Below are 22,775 nucleotides of genomic sequence, written 5' to 3'. Positions count from 1 at the left end.
GATAGATACTTGTGGAAAGCCTTTCGAGTAGGGACGCGGGAGCTTTAAAGTCCACCTGAAAGGGCAGGTTTGTCGACTCAAGTGCTAGACATCTCCAGCAGTCCCTCAGCACTGCTCTGGGTGTGTCAGGCTGGAAGATCTGCTCAAGCCCGTGGGGAAGGGGTCGAATCCATGAAGCCAGAAGGCCATTACTGAATCACCAAACAGCAGCACCCGGCTTGTTGGGTTCGGAGTTGCAAATACAGCCACTGTGTTCTAAAGTGGAATGCTCTTAAAATACACAGACGACTTCAGTCCTTTTGTGCAAACGTCATCGTTGCAAACTGATGGAAAACGTGCTGGTGATAAACAGGCGAAAAAGACGGAGGATTTGTTCCTTTAAGAATTCGCAAACCCAAAACATGACCGATTTGACCCTGTGTTCTCATTGGTGGAAGCTGTGACGACTGCAGTTGCTGAGAGATGTTTGGAGGAGGAAGTGCGGAGTGGAGGTGCGATTGGATCCACGGTCCCTGCTCAGCTCCACTGGCGGCCGGATACATTTTGGAATTCTGATACACGGCCTTCTGTTCGGATACATTCTGCAATTGGATACACTGGCTCCTTCCCTGGGAAACTCCCCTGTGTCTGCCATGGGATACAGTGTGAATGTCTGTCTGTGCTGCTAACCGGGCGATCGCTTCACTCGGAGGTAAGTTTCAATCCTGTCTTTTCTTTGTCACTTTCAGCTGGGCCTGGCTTTTTTTTTCTTTGGGGGGTGGTGGGAATGCGGGCTGGTCAATTTCAGGATAGCTAATTCCAACACGATCAGGATTTGCGGGAGGAGGCTGGTCAATTTCAGGATAGTCAATTTCAACACGGTCTGGATTGCGGGGGGGATGGTCAGTTTCAGCTCGGCCTGCTTTTGCGGCGACTGGGCAGTTTCTGGATGATCAAATTTTTGTTTTATTTTAAGCTCGGTTTCAGTTGCAAATTTGCTTGCTGCTGGCTTCTTCCCCCCCCCCCCCCCCGGGTCACTGCAACGGTGGTGGGCAGAGCGGTGGAGAGGAGCAAACTGAATTAAAACCAGCTGAGTGTGTCTGAGTAGATTGATCTGAAGAGCTTGTCACTGTTATTGCTGTCAAACCCTCTGGGTGTTTCAGACAAAATACAGCAAAATCAAAACTACACTGAGTGATATCACCCGGGTGAGAGAAAGTTTATTTTAAATATTTCGCAACCAGGGTAATGTTTCGATCCAGATCATAACACACACTTTAACAACCATTTTTAAATGGCGATTGGGTCTGCTCTCAATTTCCCCAATTGCGATCGAATAGGGAGCATCTTTTGTGTGTTTTAAAGGGCTTAGTTACAGGTTAGCTCACAGGATTCAGTATCTCAGGGATATTTAAGATACATTCTCAGGTTGTGGCCTGTCCGCCTACAACTATTACTGTATCTAGTCGCTTTAAGTTTGCCGATTTTTTTTCTTCGATCAAACAAACTGTAACGACAAGACAAAAAACATGACCAGGCCTCGCCTTCTGCTTCATTTGTCTACTGATTAGGCCGGGGGCAAAGTTTGGTGGTTGGGGGGAGGGAGTGGTAAGCGAAATATCGCCCGACCAAACCTGGGGGCTACTTTGACAGCTGTGTGTTTTATCGCCAGAGATGATGAGAGATATTTCTTTCTTTTTAAAAAAAAAATTCGGCAAACTTGCCTGCTTGCAGCAAAAGTTTTTAGACGAAGCTGACAGCGCCAGAAGAAAGCGAAATGCCTGATAGAGATCACTAAAGCAAAGTATGTACTGTACTCTGCGATAGCACAGGCCCCAGTCAATGCGCCAGCTCTCAAACTGGGTTGGCTGACTGGCTGTCAGTATCTAATACTTTTAAAGGCCATAGGCCAATAATTCTGAGGAAGGAGGGTCACATGAACACCTTCAGGATCCACCCGTTGACAGAACCTACAGCCATTTTCAGGTTTTTTTTAAAAAATCGTGTTGAAATCTCTGATTCAGATCTGCTAAACTGGGTCATTTATTTTTCAACCAAAATAAATCAGCTTTCGAATGGGCTTTGTTCACAATTAGTCAGACAGAAGTCAGGAGGGTAGCAAGTTGTATTTATGCAACACCTTTCACGATTGGCTTCACCACCAAATAATTTTGAGGTCTTTAATGTTGGAAACAGAGCGGCCCATTTGCGCATACTCTGGCAAACGCCAATGTGATGACCAGATAATCTGGGTAAACATTGGTCAAGCACAATAACATGTACAGTCCTGTCCTTTTTGGGATCTCTTGTGTCTCCCTGAGAGGTCAGTAAGGACCATAAACAGACATTGCTGGAGAAAATCAGCAAGCCTGGCAGCATCTGTGGAGAAAAAGCAGTGTTGATGTTTCAGGTCCTGTGACCCTCCTTCAGTAAGGACCTCAAGTTAACTTCACATCTGAAATGTGGCACCTCTGACAATCCAACATTCGCTCAGTACTGCTCAGGGAGAGATAGTGGATTTATGGGCTTAACTTCTTGGGAACGCCACAGTTTTGAGGCAAATGTGCCACCTACAGAGACAAGACTGGAGCCTCTCATTAAACCAGTGGGTGTCTCTGGAATACACTTTGGCAGAATGGGATTGGCAAGTGACACCGAGGTTCTTCTGAATCAGCTCTGTGCAAGTTTTTGAAAGCTGTCATTTAATTTGCCACAAGTCTCGACCATATCGAGGCCGTCACACTGAGCAGAGAATGTGATATCTTGGCTTGGAGGAACTGCTGTATCATTTGAGGAAGAATGACTTTGCGGGTTGTGAGGAAATGGAACTTTATTAATGCTGCAGATCATGAGCACAGAAGCATTCAAAATTATAAAGGGTTAGTACATAGTAATTAGGTGCTTGATGAGCAATCAAGACACGATAAGCCTATGCTGTAAGACTCCATGAGTCTAAAGTAAATGAAAACAGACTCTTTCCAGTGGCTAGTTCAAGAATAAGGGGACGTAGGTATGTAAGATTCAAATCAAGGTGGATAAGGAAATGTAAAAGGGCAGGATTATTGCTAGTGTGGGGTTCAAGCGCTAACACAGAAGGTATTGTCAGAATTGTCTATTTTCATGTATTCTCTATTCATTTCATGTATTTTCTATTCATTGCATGAATGCTTTTCACCACAGCTAAATTACTGTTGTCAGTAATGGGAGCCCTAATTGATTTTTTTTTTCCTCTCAGTTCTGGAAGATTGAAGCCTTTTTCATGCCCGTTTCAATGGAAATCTCTGACCAGTGTCAGTGATAGTGCCCAGCTCTGATCGAGTTGATACTATTAAACACAATGGCTGGTTAGGCCTGCAGCTTTTCTGAACTAGTATTGCTCAGCACTCTACCAAAGGGTGTTCACCCGCTGAGTTAGCTTAGTGGCTGGTTAGCTCTGGCATTCCTAATGCTGGCGTTCTGTGAAATCCGCTGGTCTTTCCAGTGAACTCCTTTATGACAGTAAAGTCTAAATTTTTTCAAAGGGCATCTTGAGAAACCGATGCAGTCACAGCACCTGCTTCCTGTCACCACTTTGTTGGCGTAGTGCGCTTATTTTAAGATCAAATATACCCCGAGACAGTTATAGCATTGGTTAGATGTAGAGTAAAACTTTTATCTGTTCAACACAGACCCATTAAACACTCCATCAAACTTCTGGAACTGCATAGGTTAGACACTAAGTAAAGCACCATCTACAATGTCCCATCTTTTCCAAGCCAGATATGCTGTGAATTCAACACAGTTAACCTGCAACCCGTCCCTAGATGCAAGCACTTTGGCACAAATTTGTGATGAATTAGAATTCTTGTGTCCTAGGGACCAGTATTTCTAATAACAGGGCTCAGACTTTGTGCTTATCCAACTATATGTTCTGGTTCTGCCTCTTTGAACGTTATGCTGTGGGAATCTCACTGAGGAACCCAGCAAAACAAAGCCCAATCTGTGCCTGGATAGACCACATTTAGTCTCCTTATTGGAATTAATCTTACGTTTCATCAGTGGGAGTTTTGATGAAAGTGATTGCAATTCTTGAAAAAAGAAGTTGGATTGTTCATTTTCATAAATTTAACTGGGGATTTTGTTTTTGTTAAATCCGCATTGGGCTATGTCGTGGGAAGCCTCTGAGATTTAGAATGCAGAACAGACTTCGTTTCACTTCAAGTGGTTACTCATACTTTGTGTAGGCTGTACTTATGCCCACATCATGTTTAATTGTGTCTTAATCACCATCCCTCTCTCAGTTCCTGGTTCTTGCATGTCGCAACCTTAATTTTGTGTCTGTGAAATCCTTCTCGGATTTTCGTTGAGTGTAGAAGCAGCTCTTTGCTGGAAACCATTTTTGGAGCTTTACTGTATCTTTCTTGACCACCTCCCCACCCCGATCTCATGGCAGTATCTGTTGAAAGTAAGAAAGTATTTTTAAGTATTGCTTTTCACAATGTCACAATGATATGCTTTAGTAATAGTCATTATCACTGTTTGAGGGTTGAATATTGGCTAGAGTACCTTGACAGCTTTGCCTGCTGTTTGAGCAATGCTGTGGAATCTCTTCTGCTCACCTGAGAGAACAGTGTGTTTCATTTTAATGTGCTCAATGTACTGTACTGAAGTGTTCAGATGGTAGTTGTCTCTCAGCATGGTCTTTGAACTTATAGCCTTCTGACTCAGTGCTATTGCCTGAACGAAGGTTGGCAAGTTAAGATAAAGAATTGGATGTTTTCACAACACAAAACTTAATTGTTTTAAAATTCATTCCTGGGATGCAGACATCATTAGCGAGGTCAACATGTATTGCCCATCCCTAATTGCCCAGAGGGCAGTTAAGATTCAACCATATTACTGTGGGTCTGGAGTTACATGTCAGCCAGACCAAGTAAGGATGGTAGATTTCTTTACCTAAAGGGCATTTGTATAGCAGATAGGGTTTTTTTTCCTGACAATTGACAATGGTTTCATGGTCACCATCAGACTCTTCTTTTCAGAATTTTACTAAATTCAATTTCCACAATCTGCAGTTATGGGATTTGAACATCAACCAGGGTCGAAATGTGTGGCCCTGGAAAAGTACAGCAGGTTAGGCAGCATTCGAGGAGCAGGAAAATCGAAGTTTCGGGCATAAACCCTTCATCAGGAATGTGTGGGGGTGGGAAGAGGGCCGAGAGATAAATAGGAAGATGGGGCTTGGGGGAAGGTAGCTAGGAAGGTGATAGGTAGATGCAGGTGGGGGGGTGGGGTGGAACGGATAGATGGGAAGGAAGATAGACAGACCTGGGGACAATTCAAGAGGGCAGGGCCAAGTTGGAGGGTTGGATCGGGAATGAGGTGGGGGGGGGGGGGGGGCGAGGGGAGATGATGATACTGGTGAAGTCAATGCTGAAGCCATGTGGTTGGAGGGTCCCAAGGCGGAAGATGAGGTGTTCTTCCTCCAGTTGTTGCGTGGCTTGGATTTGGCAGAGGAGGAGGAGGAGGCCCTGGAGCTGCATGTCCTTTGCTGAATAGGAGGGGGAGTTGAAATGGTCGGCCACAGGGCTGTGGGGTTGTTGGTTGTGTGTGTCCCAGAGATGTTCCCTGAAACATTCTGCGAGTTGGTGTCCTGCCTCCCCGAGGTAAAGGAGACTACATCGAGAGCAATTAGCTCATTTGATGAGGTATTTGGATGTGCAGGAAAATCTCTACCGGCTGTGGAAAGATCCTTTGGGCTTCTTCCACTGCCAAATCCTAGCTACCCGACAACGGGAGGAAGAACGCCTTATCTTCCTCCTTGGGACTCTCCAACTACACAGCATCAATGTTGACTTAACCAGTTTCCTCAACTCCCCAGATCCAACCCTACAACTTGGTACCGCCCTCTTGATCTGTCCTACCTGTCAACCTTCCTTCCCACCAATACACCCTACTCTCCCTTCTGACCTATCACCAATCACCCCCACCTACATCTACCTATCACCTTCCCAGTTACCTCCCCACCCCCCACCCTCCTGCTTATCTCTCAGCATCCCACCCCACCCCACATTCCTGATGAAGGGCTTATGCCCGAAACATTGGTTCTCCTGCTCTTCGGATTCTGCCTGACTGGCTGTGCTTTTCCAGCACCGCGCTTTTTGACTCTGACTCTCCGCCATCTGCAGTCCTCACTTTCTCCACATTAACCTGGGTATGTGGATTAATGGTCGGGTCCTGAGCTTACCACCGATTGGCCCGGGCACAGGAAATCAGGTAGTGTTCCTGTGACTCCCAACAATTGGCAAAGTGTTGTTATATGGGCATTGAGTCATTTTGCAGCCTGGTGTAGATCTGCATTCACTTGCCCTACATTAGCGTGGAACTCAAGTGCCAGTCCGGGCCCTGGAGCCCAGTGTTCAGACACGTGCTGCGTTTCTCCCTAGCCAGAGCTGCTGACTTTAGGCTGAAATGGTAAATTGAAAAATCTTTATAATGCTTTTTGAGGAGTGGGTGGTTCTCAATGGTTTGGCCAATATTACCCTTCAATGACCATTACTAAAAATAGAGAATCTCATAATTCTCACATTGAGAATTGACTATGCTGTAATGTAGGAAGCATGATAGTCAATGTTGTACTTTCTGCAATGGAGTCAGTTATAAATGGTGCTGTATAAACTCCGTAATTTCAACGTATCCTCAATTGTTGCTATCACCGTACCAACAGGATCTTTTCAGAGACATAAATACTTTAGTTTTTTTTTTCATTTTCTGTGGTAATAAATGAGATGTAAGGTTGGTTAACTTTGTTGTTCCTGTCTGTGATCTTGCTGGATTCTAGAATGTAAATACCTGTGAGCTAAGGGACAATAGGGCTATCAGGCCTGGATGATTCATTCCTGGAGACTTTATCACATGGCCTCCTGTCTCCAATCATCCCCAGCCCTGCTTTCCTGCCAAACATTCATCTGAACCGCAGCCTGCTTTCCCATTGGAAGATTGAGCAGACTGTATGTTAATTTGGCCATTTTTTTTTGTTTTACTAATCTTCAATTTTTTTAATAACTTTAAAAAAAAAAATTCAAAGGAAGTGAAGTCATTTTTTTAAAAAAGAAAATGACTCCTAATTTTTATATACAGGGTCTTTGTGGCATGAAAAGTTCAGCTTTCACTTTTACAGACTCCAGCACAATTCTGGAGGGTTGGTGACCCTAAGTATGCCCTTCACAAACTCCATTCTAACAGTTATATTCATTCCGCTGTTATGTGAGTTTGTCTCAGAGGGCAGCAATGAATTTGTGGGTGGGGCTATCAACATATAGGAGATAACAGGAAGTGAGTCTTAGACTCTCAGAACAGAGTGAGTCCCTTGTTGCCTCTGCAAAATCACCCACCCTTATCGCAAACAAACAGCCTATGGCCCTTTCTTGATACTTGTAGAGTCCTTCTTAACAACGTCCTATCCTAAACTTTAATTTCTTGTCCCATTATCATCCTTCCTTCTCATTTAATGAGTCTTCCCTTTATAACTATTGTGGACTCGTTCTTTTCCTTCTTTCCCCACCCTCCTAGAAGTCTTTCCCTGCCATATCTTTAGCTTCCAGCTCTCACCAGTTCTGGTGAAATGTCTCAAATTGACATGCTAATTGTTTCTTCCTCCACAGAAGTAGCTGAGCGTTTCCAGCATCTTCTGTTTTTATTCCATCCCCTTCATTCTTCGCAGCATTCAACTGAGTCCCCTACAAAACCAAGTCTTACCCAGCTGTCAGATGTGTCCTTTAGTATTCATAAAATTTAACAATGTCTGTCTAGTTCTCTGTCCTCCTGTTTAAAGGGTTGAGCCGTGCACTTTCATTGGACAAATTCCTTCTGCACGTCTTCCCTCCAAGTAGACTCTGATTTCTGACACAATTTCCATATGCCCTCTTCTCTTTGCCCTCCTTCCATGGCACACTGCATCTGCAACTTCCTCCCCAGCAGAGGTTTAGAGAGGAATTGCAGAGCTTAGGATCTAAGCAGTTGGAGGGACAGTAGCCAGCACTGAGACCAAGGAGATGGGGTGAACAAGAGACCATGAGCACTGGACTGAAGGAGGTTACAGCGGTATGGACGCATGTGTTTGTGGGTGCGTTTGAATGAGAGTACGAACTTTATGTGAAGGTGTTTCGGGACTGGGAGCCAAGGAAGGGCACTGAGAGGTAATGGTCAAGTAGGACTTGGTACAGGTACAAATATGGTTTTATATGAGCTCCATCTTATGAAAAGTGAAAGATTCACATTCCCGGCTGACCGGGAATAGATTGAAGTTGTCCAGGCTTGAGAGAACCTTGGAGCTGTGATGTTAATGCAGCTTGCTGCTTTTTTGGTAATTCAGCTGCATGATGTTTGAATAATCATTCACTGTAGCTCCATGAGTCCTGCACAAAGTGACTGTCGAAATCAGTGACTGTGGCTATTTGAGGCAGCTGTAGCTTAGTGGTAGCGCACTCTCGCTGCTGAATCGAGGGAGGCCTGGATTCAGGTGCCACGCCAGGCACTTCAGCATTTAATATAGCTGAGCTACTAAAGCAATTCTGGGCAAGGGTTGCATTGTTTTTTTTTGGAGGTGCTGTCTTTCAACTAAACTGAGGGTCTGTCTACTCTCTCAGGTGGACATTAAGAATCCCAGGCATTATTTTGTGGAAAGACTACAGAGATTTGGCCAATATTTATGACACAAGGAATAAAAGATTTAAAGCAGATCATCTAATCATTGTGTGGCTATATGAAAAGTTTTCTGTCCGCTCATAGGTTGCTGTGTTTTTGGCTTTATAGCAGTGACGACACTTCATGAGTAGTTGATCTGACTTTGGGACATTCCACAGTCTTGGAAAGTTTACATTTTCTTCCTTTTTTTTTTGTTTTGAACTTAACTGGTATATTTAAAACTTTTCTGTTTTCTTTCTTCCTGGCGCAGTTTGAAACTTCTGGAGACTCGCCTCAGATAATTGGGCTGAAAAATGTGCAATTTGATGGTGGGGCAGAAGAGCCACAGACCACACCAAGTCACATTGCTTCTGCTGGTCTTCCTCACTTGCATCTCCAAAGGATTAGCATCAACTGGTAAGTCTTCAGATCCCATCATCATTTGGTGCCAAGCAGTCATTTCTGAGTCTCTTCCAATACGTGTGACAGTGGATTGAAAACAGGAATGTGTATTTACATTGTACATTTTATTTGTGTTTTTTCAAGGCAATATCAGACAGGGTTGATGAGGTTAATGCAGTTGATGTGGTGTACCTGGAAAACGTCGTTGGGCCAAACTGGATTCTACAGTTGTCACACGAACCAAATTGGCTTAGCTGACTTTAAGCAACTCTTGTCATCCAGAACATTTTAGAGTTGTTGACGGGGGGAATAATTGTAGGGAACCGTCAGAATGTTTGTTGGTCAATGTGAATCAGTGTTGAGGTGGACTATGTGTACGGGGTGTGCTTACCTGGGGGATGTAGTGGACTGTGTTGAGGATGTGCCAACCTGCATGGGGGTGGGGGACAGGGCATGGTGAGGTGCACATCCCATTTGAGCACTGTATCGGAGTGCCCTCCTGCCCCACTCAGGGATTTGGCCCGAATGTGAGCGTACGTTGTGGGAGAGGAGGAGGGAGATGCGTGCCCATTAACTGGGGAGTCCCGGGGAGTTGAAGGTGAATGTCAGCACAGGGCTTAAAAAGTCCAAGGGCGGCAAAATCTGAGGTCACACATCAAAACTGGGTCTGCTACCCTTTCAAGAAACAGCAAAATCCGCAGAGCTGCCTCAAGTCCCAACATCTCTTCCTCTTGGAAAGGCCACATGCGGAAACAAATAGCTGGACGAATGCCAAAGTATATCCAGTATCACTTCACTTTTATATTGGCAGAATCTCCCCTCTTGAACACTGTTCCCTCCCAATGCTTTCAATGTTGACTTTTTGTGAGACAAAGAGCCCTACAGATGTACAGCATGGAAACAGACCCTTCAGTCCTACTCGTCCATGCCGACCAGATATCCCCACCCAGCTCACATCCCTCCAAACCCTTCCTATTCCTATACCCATCCAGATGCCTTTTAAATGTTGCAACTGTACTAGCCTCCACCACATCCTCTGGCAGCTCGTTCCATACACGTACCACCCTCTGTGTGAAAAGGTTGCCTCTTAGGTCTCTTTTCTATCTTTCCCCTCTCACCCTAAACCTATGCCCTCTAGTTCTAGACTCCCCGACCCCAGGGAAAAGACTTTGTCTATTTATCCTGTCCATGCCCCTCATGATTTTCTAAACCTCTAAGGTCACCCTCCGACGCTCCAGGGAAAACAGCCTCAGCCTATTCAGCTCTGCCAATGTGTTGTTAGTGTGCTCCAACAACAAATGGCAAAGACCATTTTGACTTTAGGCTGTCTTTGCCACAAGCTCTTCTCCCTGAGGTGACTGGCTACTGTATAAGGAGGCCATGGTTCAGGATATACCTCGGCCTCTCCTTCAGCCTCTGGGCGGGATAACTGTGGCTGGGTGCTCCAGAGGGAGTTGGGATGGCCTGCAGCAGGCTTGGCCATGATGTGGAGGAGCTGGTGTTGGAGTGGTGTGGGCAAAGTTTAAAAATCACATAACCCCAGGTTATAGTCCCACAGGTTAATTTGGAAGCACTAGCTTTTAGAACGCTGCTCCTTCGTGAAGTGGTTGTGGGCTGGGGTGTTCCCTGGGTTGGGGGAGTCCAGACCGACAGGGCATAGGTTCAAGGTGAAAGGGGAAAGATTTAAAAGGAGATCCAGGGGTCAACCTTTTCATTCAGAGGGTGGTGTATGTACGGAATGAGCTGCTAGAGGAAGTGGTGGAGGCAGGTACAATTACAACATTTAAAAGGCATCTGGATGGCTATATGAATAGGAAGGATTTGGAGGGATATGAGCCAAGAAGAAACTTCTGTGAAGACTCGTTTGCTGTGCACACGGCACCACCGAGTATTTCAGACAGCCCTGTACTCGCTTACACATACCTTCAACCACCAGGCCGTTTTCACAGTTGCGTGGATTGGCAGCAGGGGAAGGGGTGTCGACTTGTTAACATTCACCCTCTCCCATCCCCCACGCCCACCAGCAAGCTGCCCTGGCCATGCCAAGATTCCAGCTGCCCTGCCAACCTGGAATTTACTTCAGAGGTTGGGGCCTGATTGCCGTAGCGAGGAGGTGAGTTGCACCATCGATCCCCGTTGTCCTTGCTGGTGTCTTACATTGCTGCCTGTCTTCACACAAACAGTGCATCAGGCCTTCTGTGCGAGGGTTCTGCCTTCTCCCTTGTCATGATGCTTATAGGGCAAACAAGAGGCTTCCGGCTTTTTCTTAATACTTACTGAGCCCAGTGAGTTTGGTAGTAAAGCCGGCCTGTCATGCTGGAGTGTCAACTCTGGATGAATGTTTCCTGATCAGCTTCCCCACACTGGTCCCTAACATTCAGCTGACACATCCATTCTTACACCACGCAAGGAAATCAACACGTTGGGGCGTGGGGAGGGGGGGTGGCTCCTCATTATTCCATTGGCAGTCATTTTGCCCTGCCATTGACAATACTTTTTATAATTAGCAAAGTTAAAAATCACAACACCAGGTTATAGTCCAACAGGCTTTCAGAGCACTGCACCTTCATCAGGTGATTGTGGAGAAAAAGACCATAAGACACAGAATTTATAGCACAAGGTTTCAGTGTCAGATTGTAATTAACAAATCCTCTCTTACAAAATGCCCGTTCTACACTGCTCATGAGCGCCCAGGGAATTAATTTGCCTTCCTGGATAGTTGGCAGCCTCAGGAAAGTGTTTATTGTTCCACATACTTTCATTATAGTTTGAGAGCGATTTGGTTTTTACTGGCTTGTAGTTGGTGCTGCATCAGTTAACCCTTGCTGGGCAAATATCCAACTGGGAAAAGAGTTTGGTGTGAGAGGAGCTCTGGATCAAGCTGAGAAAATACTCCGTGCAACATCTACTGTAGGCAGTGGTCGGAGAGTGTTTACAAATAAATCAAAGACGAGCATTAGGCACCTTTTGCAACCTTATGACACTGTGTGAAGTGCGGGACGACAAATGGAATGCATTTCAAATGCCATCACTGTTGTGATGTCGGAAAAAAGTAGTGGCCAATCTTGGCACAGCAAGCTCCCACAAATGGTGGTAACCACACGATGATTCGGTGTTTTATTTTCTTTTCTTTACACTTTGTTTTTTTTTCTTAAACCCCCACACTACCGTCTAACTGCGGTAGTGCTTAGTTATGATTCGGTGTTGATGAATTTGGCCAAGGTTCCATTGGTCTTGTACAAAATAGCACTGTGGTCTGAAAGGGCAGGCTGTGTTTAAACAGCTCTCCTAAATGACAACCTGCACAACTCTCTGAGCACTGCACCGGGCGTGTTAGCAAGGATCAGGTGCTTAAATTCCTGGAGTGGGCTAAATCCACTACCTGGCACCAATTGTTACTGCAACGTGGCAGTAGCACAAACTGAGGCACTTGGCCACTTGAAGCACGTTGTGCATTCCCGATTGAGAAAACGGGAACTCTAAAGGGACATGCAGGTACCTCTGCCGAGAGTTGTACCCTCTCTCAAATGTGACAATGGCTTCCCGTTGACCAAATGAGTCAATAATTAGAATGAATTTTTCTACTCCTTGATTAAGTGAACCAATATTTTCTATGTTTACTACCTATTGATTGGCAAATGCTTTTTTGTCATTCAGTTTGCAGAATCATTGCGTACGTTTTATTTGGGGCGTTCTGCCTTTGAGTTGAATTCTGAGCCCTGCCCTTGGTAAATGCTACCCGTGTTGTACAAGGTGGAAGATTGTTGTACCTCTTTTTTAGTTTTATTTTCATTTTGATTGGAGATAGGTAATCTCACTGCAAAACACTAAATGGAGTTTGGCTCTGATAAAACTGCAGGGCCAGGCAACACCAACATAAGTGAGAAGAGAAAGGAAGGTTCGAGAATGATGGAGTTGTTAAAAAGCCTCACTGTGCAAGGTGTTGAAAGCTGATGAATCGGGTTGTAAAATCTACCTGATGAACGTCTGAATGAAGTGACAGTGTGTATCATGTGACCCAGTGCCCTTTTCCTGTTGAGGTTATTTTCTATGTCTACTGCGCAGTCTTTGGTGCAGACATTTACAGATTTGTTTCAAACAGTTGAACCATATAGCACTGAGGGAGGCCTGTCAGCCCACTTTCCCCTTGTTCCATCTGCTGTTCTCCTGGAACTGTCTAAACCTCTCCTTTTTCAAATATATATCAAGCCCCCTTTTTTTTTCAAATATTACTCTTGAATGTGCATCCACTACTCTTTTAGGCAGTGCAATCCAAATTATTATAACTTATTGTTAAATGTAACCTTTCTTTCTCCTTTGCCAATTATCTTAAATGTGTTTCCTCTGGTTGCAAATCATCTTGCCATTGGAAATGAATCATAGAATCCCTACAGTGTGGAAGGAGGCTACTCAGTCCATACAAGCCTTCCATAGAGCATCCCGCCCAAACCCAACCCCCCTACATCCTGCATTTCCCATGGTCAATCTACCTAATCTGCACATCTTTGGAGTGCGGAAAGAAAGGGGAGCATCTGGAGAAAACCCACGCAGACATGGGGAGAATGTGCTAACTCCACACAGACATCAGCCTGAGCCTGGAAACGAACCCAGGTCCTTGGTATTCCGAGGCAGCAGTGCTAACCACTGAGCCACCGTGTCGGTGCTAGTTTCTCTATATTGACTCACGCAAAACTCCTTACAATTTGAACACTTCTGTTCAGTCTCCCATGTCCTCCACTGGTCCAAGGAGAACAATCCCAGCTGCTCCAGTCTCTCCACATGACAGAGCAGCACAGAGTAAAACAAATCGAGTTTCCTGAATACATTTTAAATTCCAGGAAAACAAAACCTCATTGAGTAGTTAGCAACCATTGTGTTTGTCAAGGTCTGCATGCCTGTCATTCTTTAATAAGGCTGGAGCATAAAGTTTCCTGTCCCTGACATTTTTGGGAAAAAAAAAGCAACAATCTCTTTGGATTACCAAAATGGAATACTTGTAACCTTGTCTCTGCTACTACTTCAACTGTATGGCTCTGAGACCCTCATGGCTCTGAGACCCTCATGGCTCTGAGACCCTCATCCAGGCTTTTGTTGCCTCTTGGACTTGACTTTTCCAATGCATTGCTAATTGACATCTTCTTTTGTCCTTAAATCCGAACTCAGTCGATCTCACTTACCTTGATCCTAACTGAATGAGCCCTCTTTGCTCTTTGCTCACCCATCTACTGCTCTGTCGCTAACTCCCGTTTAGAATTTTCATCCACTTCTTCAAACATCTCTGCCTGATGTTATCCCTATGTCTACAGCTCAACAATCCTTCTGACATTTCTGTGGTCCTCCAAATCTGGCATTTCTTTGCACGGCCAGTTTTCCCTCGCCCTGCAATTGGTAGTCAGCACTTCAGCGACCTTCACTCCCAGCTTTGACATTTCACACCCCCTTTCCTCCCCAATCGTGCTCTCTCACACTCACACCCTACAGTGTGGAAACAGGCCCTTCGGCCCAACAAGGCCACACTGACCCTCTGAAGAGTAACCCACCCAGATGCATCCCTCTATCCTATTATCCTATATTTACCCCTGACTAATGCACCTAACCTACACATCCCTGAACACCTATGGGCAATTTAGTATGACCAATTCACCTAACCTGCACATCTTCGATTTGTGGGAGGAAACCGGAGCACCCAGAGGAAACCCACACAGACACTGGGAGAATGTGCAAACTCCACACAGATATTTGCCCGAAGCTGGAATTGAACCCGGGCCCCTGGACTGAGACAGCAGTGCTAACCACTGAGTCACCATGTCGCCCTCTCTTGCTTGTCTCTGGCTCTGCCTCTACTCTTAGGAAGGCACTCTGTTTTTGTTTGAAAGGCTTGGACTTTGACATAGTGTTTGACCGTCTCTCCTTTTGTGATTTAGTGTCAAATGTTTACCTCGACCTGTGAAGCAGCTTGGGCTGTTTTGCTATGTTTTAAAGGGTGCTTGATTAAATGCAGATTGTTGTTGGAAGAGAGAACGGAACTGCCCGATGATAAAATGGGGTGAGTGGGAGTGGAGATAGAATCTGTGCAATGTTTGGGCCTTTTGAGAAATTACGGGTGTCTGCAATGTTTTTCAAAAGTCATCGGGTTGGGTGTTGGCAGGAAACTGTGGTCCTTCACTAACACATCATAGTTCCACCATAGAACACACCAGATGGCTTCCTTCTTTAGAGACCACAATTTCCCTTCCCACGTGGTTAAAGATGCCCTCCGACGCATCTCGTCCACATCCTGCACCTCCGCCCTCAGACCCCACCCCTCCGACCGTAACAAGGACAGAACTCCCCTGGTGCTCACCTTCCATCCTACAAACCTCCGCATAAACCAAATCATCCGCCAACATTTCCGCCACCTCCAAACAGACCGCACCACCAGGGATATATTTCCCTCCCCACCCCTTTCCGCCTTCCGCAAAGACCGTTCCCTCCGTGACTACCTGGTCAGGTCCACGACCCACCCTCCCATCCTGGCACTTTCCCCTGCCATCGCAGGAACTGTAAAACCTGTGCCCACACCTCCTCCCTCACCTCTGTCCAAGGCCCTAAAGCAGCCTTCCACTTCCATCAAAGTTTTACCTGCACATCCACTAATATCATTTATTGTATCCGTTGCTCCCAATGCGGTCTCCTCTACATTGGGGAGACTGGACGCTGCCTAGCAGAGCGCTTTCGGGAAGATCTCCAAGACACCCGCACCAATCAACCAAACCGTGGCCCAACATTTCAACTCCCCCTCCCACTCTGCCGAGGACATGGAGGTCCTGGGCCTCCTTCACCGCCGCTCCCTCACCACCAGACACCTGGAGGAAGAACACCTCATCTTCTGCCTCGGAACACTTCAACCCCAGGGCATCAATGTGGACTTCAACAGCTTCCTCATTTCCCCTTCCCCCACCTCATCCTAGTTTCAAACTTCCAGCTCCGCACTGTCCCCTTGATTTGTCCGACCTGCCTAGCTCTTTTTCCACCTATCCACTCCACCCTCTCCTCCCTGACCTATCACCTTCATCCCCTCCCCCACTCACCCATTGTACTCTATGCTACTTTCTCCCCACCCCCACCCTCCTCTAGCTTATCTCTCCATGCTTCAGGCTCTCTGCCTTTATTCCTGATGAAGGGCTTTTGCCCGAAATGTCGATTTTTTGCTGCTCGTCGGATGCTGCCTGAATTGCTGTGCTCTTCCAGCACCACTGATCCAGAACACATCAATATAGTCCATTTGAGGCATGCAAATATCCAACTGGGGCCTTGTTTTTTAATCTGTGTTGTTCCAGATGAGGATGTGGTGATGGTACAGACAATATGAACAGCTAATGCATGAGTGGAAAAAGATGATCTTTTAAGAAGTTAATGCAGTGTTGGGAGCATTCTGTCTGCAGTGTTTCTTAACCACATTGTAAGAGCAGCTGTGGCTGGGCAATAAATATTGCACACAACCCAAGAAAGAATTGCAGAAAATCGCTACCATGGTGACGAAAATCCAAGTCCATTCTGGCTTCACTTCACGCAAGGCCTTGTTTGTAATTAGAGTTTAATCCCCTCACTGCGTGGAGACACTGAGCTGACTGTCAGAGGATCATTCCAGGGAAGTCAGATAAACATGAAACAGAAAGGAACACCAAGGTTCGGTGTGTGTGAGGACCCTTGAGTGCGACAGAAGAGCCAGATTTAGCTGATTTGACCTCAATGGCCTGTAAATTCTAAGTAATTCCATTTAAAGGTAATGTAGCTACACTATTCCCCCCAGCCACTCTATGGTGATGAGTTTCCACATTCTAACAAGTCTGTGTGAATGCGTTTCTCCTGAGTTCCTCCTTGGGATTCATCAATGACTAACTTTAGATCTACAGCCTCAAATTCAGGATTTTCCCACAGTTGGAAACGTCTTCCACACATTTTTCCCCCCCCCTGCCCCCGATTTGATCTCTTTTAAACATTGCTGCTGAGTCACTGCTCCCTCATTTATCTTCCCAGACAGTTCCATCATTGCTGATCACAACATCCTCTCTCTAATTGCACTCTCCTTGTAAATCCTTCTTCCACTGCCTGTACATCCTTACTGTAGCCATAAATCTCAGAGCTATGTGCCTTTGTGAGTGATTTTTATGAATGGCGGTCATTCCTTCGTTGAAATAGGCTCTCAAATTTAAAGTTTCCTTCCTAATTCCTCTTTGATTCACCACTCTTAACCTTCTGGCCAGTTATAGAATCATTCAGTACTGAAACACACCCTTCAGTCCAACTTGTCCATGCCGACCAGATATCCCCAATCAACCTGGTCCCATTGGCCAGCATTTGACCCATATCCCTTGAAACCCTTCCTATCGATGTGCCCATCCAGATGCCTTTTAAATGTTGTGATTGTACCAGCCTCCATCATTTCCTCTGGCAGCCTCATTCCATTCATGCACCACCCTCTGCATAAAGAAGTTTCCCCTTAGACCACTTTCAACTCTTTCTTCTTTCACCTTAAACCTATGCGTTCTAGTTTTGGACTCTCCCACTCTGGGGAAAACACCTTGGCCAATCACCCTATCCATGCCCCTCATGATTTTATAAAACTTTATAAGATCTCTTCTCAACGTCTGACGCCCCAGGGAAAACAGCCCCAGCCTATTCAACCTCTTCCCTATAGCTCAAATGCTCCAACCCTGGCCACATCCTTTGTAAATCTTTTCTGAACCCTTTCACAATATTTTTCCTACAGCAAAGAGACCAGAATTGCACATAGTATTCTAAAAGTGGCCTAACTAATGTCCTGCACAGCCACAACATGACCTCCCAACTCCTGTACTCCATTCACTGACCAATAACTCCATAGGACCGAGGAGAAGAAATAGTTGTTGATTCCTGATAAAGGGCCTTTGCCCGAAACATTGACTCTCCTGCTCCTCGGATGCTGCCTGACCTGCTGTGCTTTTCCAGCACCAAACTCTCAACACTAGTTTGTGTTGTCAGATTTGTACCTGACTCTGTTCCTGGGAAGTGCTCAGTATGTTTTACTGGTGGATAGACACGTCAAGAGAGAAAAGTTTTTTTTGATCCAATCAACAAAGGGTGGCTCAGTGGTTCACACTGCTGCCTCAGTGCCAGGGACCTGGGTTCGATTCCAGCCTTGGATGACTCATCTGCATGGGTTTCCTCCAGATACTCTGGTTTCCTCCCACAGTCCAAAGATGTGCAGGTCAGGTGAATTGGCCATGCTAAATTGCCCATAGTGTTCAGGGATGTGTAAGTTAGGTGCATTAGTTAGGGGTAAATGTAGAGTAATAGGGCAGGGGAAATGGGTGTGGGTGGGAGGCTCTTTGGAAGGTTGATGTGGACTTGTTGGGCCAAATAGCCCATTTCCACAGTGTAAAGAATTCGATGATAACCGAGCACAGTTTTTGCTCTGATGAATTTTGTTCATTCAATTGGCCACAAAAGTACTCTGTCTGTCTGTCTGTCTGTAAGTAGGCCGAAACCATCCATTTGATGCTGTTTTTAACATGAGATGATGTTGACACCTAGTCTGAGACAGAGAGTGGCTAAACCAGTTTGCTACAAAAACCTGTGGGTTTTTTTTTGTTGTTGCTGAGTTTCTTTTGAATAGTATTGTGTGCTGTTTTCTTTCTAGTTTTTGTTTGCTTTCATATATCTGACGAATTGTTGCCACATGACTCACTCGAGTGATCAGCTTTCACTCACCCACAATCCTCTGAAGAGAATCAAAGGGATGGTCATCTGTGACTGGCCTCAGACAGTGCTCTGTACTCCATTTGATCGACATATACACTTGCTGCTGCAGGTCAAGGGTCACCAAATGACAACCATAGGGGGTCTGGTCACATTGTCGAGCCCAGCCCTCGTGTCCCCAGTTGTTAAACGACTGGCACAGAATGATCCATTGTCAGAGAGCCTGCAGCTAATAAGGTTACAGATATATAAAGCTGAGGTGACGGTGGCTGAGGTTCCAAGTCACTGCGTTGTTTTTGTACAGATGGTGTGAGATGAGTCTTTCCCACTGTCTGATGGGGTGTTAACTGCAATGTGTTGCTGTGCATGAATCTTTTTAAGGCAGATTAATGTGGAAAGGAAAATGGTTTCAGACTAGTGCAAAATCAGTTTGCAGTCAGGACTGAACATGTTTTAAAAGACAATATATACACAGTTTTTGATGAGGTAGAAAACCTCTATCTGACATGTTGTCTTTGTATGAGCATGTTTGTCTGTGCCTGTCTCTCCTCTCCGTGTGTGTGTGTGTGTCTCTTTTGCCTCTGTCTGTTTTAATGCTGTTAGAACCCCTCTCTGTCGCAAGGGATTGGACAGGCTTAACACAAAATAAAGAGATTTTTTTACACACACACACACACACACACCCACACCCCTGCTCAACACTGTTCCCAGATTGACGAAATAGTTTGGCCCTGGTTTGTGGTCTGGGGCAACCCTCAGCCAGGGGCCTGTCGGTGCAGAATTTGGAACAGTCCCTTCAGACCAACTGGCTGCAGAATTCAGGAACAGCCCACATCTTGAACTTCTCAAGGAAGTTGCAAATAAAATAGGGGGAAGTCGCTGGGACTCGGTTTACGGGAATCGGGATTGTGAAATCGATGTCGGCAAAGAATGCTGAAGAAGGCAGTGCGACCAGCTTCAATAAGGAGCTGTGTGTTTCTGGAGAGAACTTGAAAGGCAGTGGGCAGGATCGGTGATGTTCCAGACCAGATGCTGGCTCACCTCTGCGATGATCTGCTGTCTAACGGACGCTGCTGAATTTTTCTGTCTGGTCATTCTTTTGCGGGATAGAGTCCCTACAGCGTGGAAGCAGGGCCATTCGGCCCATCGAGTCCACGCCGACTCTCCGAAGACCCATCCGGCCTACACAATCCCTGGACACGATGGCCAATTTAGCATAGCCAGTTCACCCAACCTGCACAACATCAGTGGTGTACCGTGGTGTACAGGGCCTCGAACATTAACTACATGGTAGGAGTGTAAAGGTAGAAATAATGGGAGCTTATTAGATAAGTATGGTGAGAATCATGGAATATTAATCTGCATAATTGACTGGAAAAATCAGATGGGCAAAGTGAGCCAAGATGAAGAGTTTATGGAATATTTTCAGGATAGTTTCTTGGTGTGAGTGCAATCAGATTTTGACAAACATCCTGTATTGCCCTTGAACCGAGTTCAAGATTTCCTCCCCTGAAGGACACTTGTGAGCCAGTTGGGCTTTTCCGACACTCGGTCTGTAGAATGAGTTAGTTGGGTTTGAAATCCTGCCTACCAGCGTGGTCGGCTTTGAACCCATGTGTCAAAATGTCTACCCACTCCTTGCATTGTGAGCCCGGTGGCATTACCACTACCACCACAGCCTCCCCATCCACTCATCTGGGCTAAACTCCAAGCAGGACACCTTTGGGTTGGAACATAGAAGAATCATAGAATCCCTACAGTGTGGAAATAGGCCTTTCGGCCCAACAAGTCCACACTGACCCTCCGAAGAGTAACCCACCCAGACCCATTCCCCTACCCTATATTTACTGCTGACTAATGCACATCCTTGAACACGGGCAATTTAGCACAGCCAATTCACCTGACCTGCACATTTTCGGACTGTAGGAGGATACCAGAGCACCTGGTGGAAACCCACACAGACATGAGGAGAATGTGCAAACTCTACACACAGTCGCCCAAGGCTGGAATCGAACCCACGTCCCTGGCACTGTGAGGCAGCAGTGCTAACCACTGAGCCACCATGCCACCCTTAACAGGGAAAGGGGACGTGGAACCCACCTGCCTCAGCTATTGGCTGCTGTTCTAATGGGCTCTGGATGACGAGGGCCCCTGTGGTCGGACAGCTTGCAAAGGCAGAGTGCACCTCCAGTTGAGGGGGGGGGGGGGGGGTGATGGATCTTATTAATTATGAAGGGAGTGGATGTTTTAGAAGCAGGGAGGTTGTTTCCATGGATGGGTGAAATTAGAACGGGGAGGAGAGGTGGCCTCAGAAATAAGGGGGCAACAGATTTGGGAGTGAGCGGAGGAGGACCATCTTCCTCCAAAGGGTTGTGACGATGTGGAATTTCCAGCCCAGTTGAGGCTACCTCGCTGAATGTCTTTAAGGCAAAGATAGATTTTTGAACAGTAAAGGAATTAAGGGATATGGGTGAGAGGGCGGGTAAGTGGAGCTGAGGCTATAAAAAGATCAGCCATGATCTTCTTGACTGGTAAAGCAGGCTTGATGGGCCGAAAGGCCTACTCCTGCTCATAGTTCTTCTATAGCCGAGCAGAGACAGGGGAGTGAGAATACTATTTAAATGTGTTTGACTTGAAAACTTAATTCTCCGAACAAAATGCTGATGGTGTTGAATATTTCTCCCCCAAGAAATGGACTCTGAGTGTCAGGCATTAGATTGAGGCCCTGGTCAGCATCCAAGATTTCAGGTGCCTCAATATGAAGAATAGCAGGAAAGGTCTTGTTCATGTCCTAACCAACATTTATCCCTCAATCAGCATCATTAGAACAGATCTCCTTATCGTGATCCGGTTGCTGACTGTGCGCACAACAAGCTCTGAGTTTCCTGCATTACAACAGTGACGACACCTCTAAAGTGCCTTGGGCTGTCATGAGGCAGGGAGTGGGTGGCTGTTGTTAGGGAGCTGTTGCTTAGAAACTGGTTTCTCTGTCTGCGAGATTTTCAATGAAAGGTGGAGGAGGGGACTGGGAAACACTGAGGCCGTGGGGATAAGGTGGAGGGAGTTGGGTCTGGGTGGGGTGCTATTCGGAGGGTTGGCGCATACTAGATAGACTGAATGGCCTCTTTCTGCACCGTAGAGATCCTATAATCAGCTGAAGGGGCATCAGTGATATCCAATACACAGGCCTAGGCCGTCTCCATCCTCGTGACTGTGGTACATTGCCCGGAATTGAAGCTGCTCAGAAATGCAGTGGGCTTGAGGGTAAACTGACCCACTCCCATTGCTTTGTGTGTGTGTGTGTGTGTGTGTGTGTGTGTAGGCACTGGGCCATGGAGGGGATCCTAGTACCTGCTGTCTGTCCCTTTTCAGATGCCCATTGAGTGGGGGCATGTGCCCGTTGGCACTGTAGAGACCGGTGGGCACAGTGGAGCTGGGCTCCCTCATTACCCCAATGTGATAGTTTGAGTTAATATTTTTGTGATTTTCTGACACAGCTCTATAAGTTTCCATTGGCTGTTCTGATCTGGCTAGTGTCCCATCAGGGACTGTCTAACCCATTGAAGTTCTCTCTTAAAAAGAGTAGAAAGGTCGAGAAGGGGTGTTTCTCATCATGGAATGTTGCTCGTGACGTGGGCAGTGTTCCTGTCAGTGTTTGTACGTTAAGAGCCGGCCATGACCGAGCCCTGTTTCCATCAGGAAAGAGACAGCTGGATCCTGAGGAAATGAGCTCATCTGTCTATGTGGGCAAGCAGCAACCCAGCATCTATGTGTGTGGGAGAGAGAGGGGACTGTGTGTACGTGTGTGTGTGTGTACGTGTATGTGTGTGTGTGTGGACAGTGAGTGTGACAACATCACAACCTTCTCCTGTCTTGTTGATTTCCGATGACCCCATACACTGCTGTACAGGGGAGGCTGGAACTGAGGAAGTCAGGATACTGCCGAGAAGCACCGTTGACTGGATGGGAACTAAATACATATCACTGTACTTTGGTTCTATCTGTCTGTC

General features: G+C 46.1%; 1 protein-coding gene across 2 annotated transcripts in view; it reads left to right on the top strand.

The window, feature by feature from the left end:
* Window positions 1-462: 462 nt before the first annotated feature.
* LOC122553817 (sushi domain-containing protein 6-like) overlaps window positions 463-22,775 on the top strand; it is a 54,118-nt gene continuing 31,805 nt past the window's right edge. Inside the window, exons 1-2 of one of the 2 annotated variants that reach the window (XM_043698183.2) lie at window positions 463-691; window positions 8,915-9,060. In XM_043698183.2, coding sequence (XP_043554118.2) covers window positions 8,958-9,060 — 103 coding nt within the window. In that variant the 5' untranslated portion in view covers window positions 463-691; window positions 8,915-8,957. The remainder of the gene's footprint in view (window positions 692-8,914; window positions 9,061-22,775) is intronic. The other variant, XM_043698181.2, reaches the window with a different exon arrangement.

The sequence above is a fragment of the Chiloscyllium plagiosum genome, unplaced genomic scaffold (assembly GCF_037043375.1).
Source record: "Chiloscyllium plagiosum isolate Xiang-an unplaced genomic scaffold, Cpla_swu_hap1 HiC_scaffold_8, whole genome shotgun sequence".
Lineage (NCBI taxonomy): Eukaryota > Metazoa > Chordata > Chondrichthyes > Orectolobiformes > Hemiscylliidae > Chiloscyllium > Chiloscyllium plagiosum.
The sequence above is the reverse complement of the archived record's forward strand: the minus strand, read 5'-3'. Positions and strand labels throughout refer to the sequence as shown.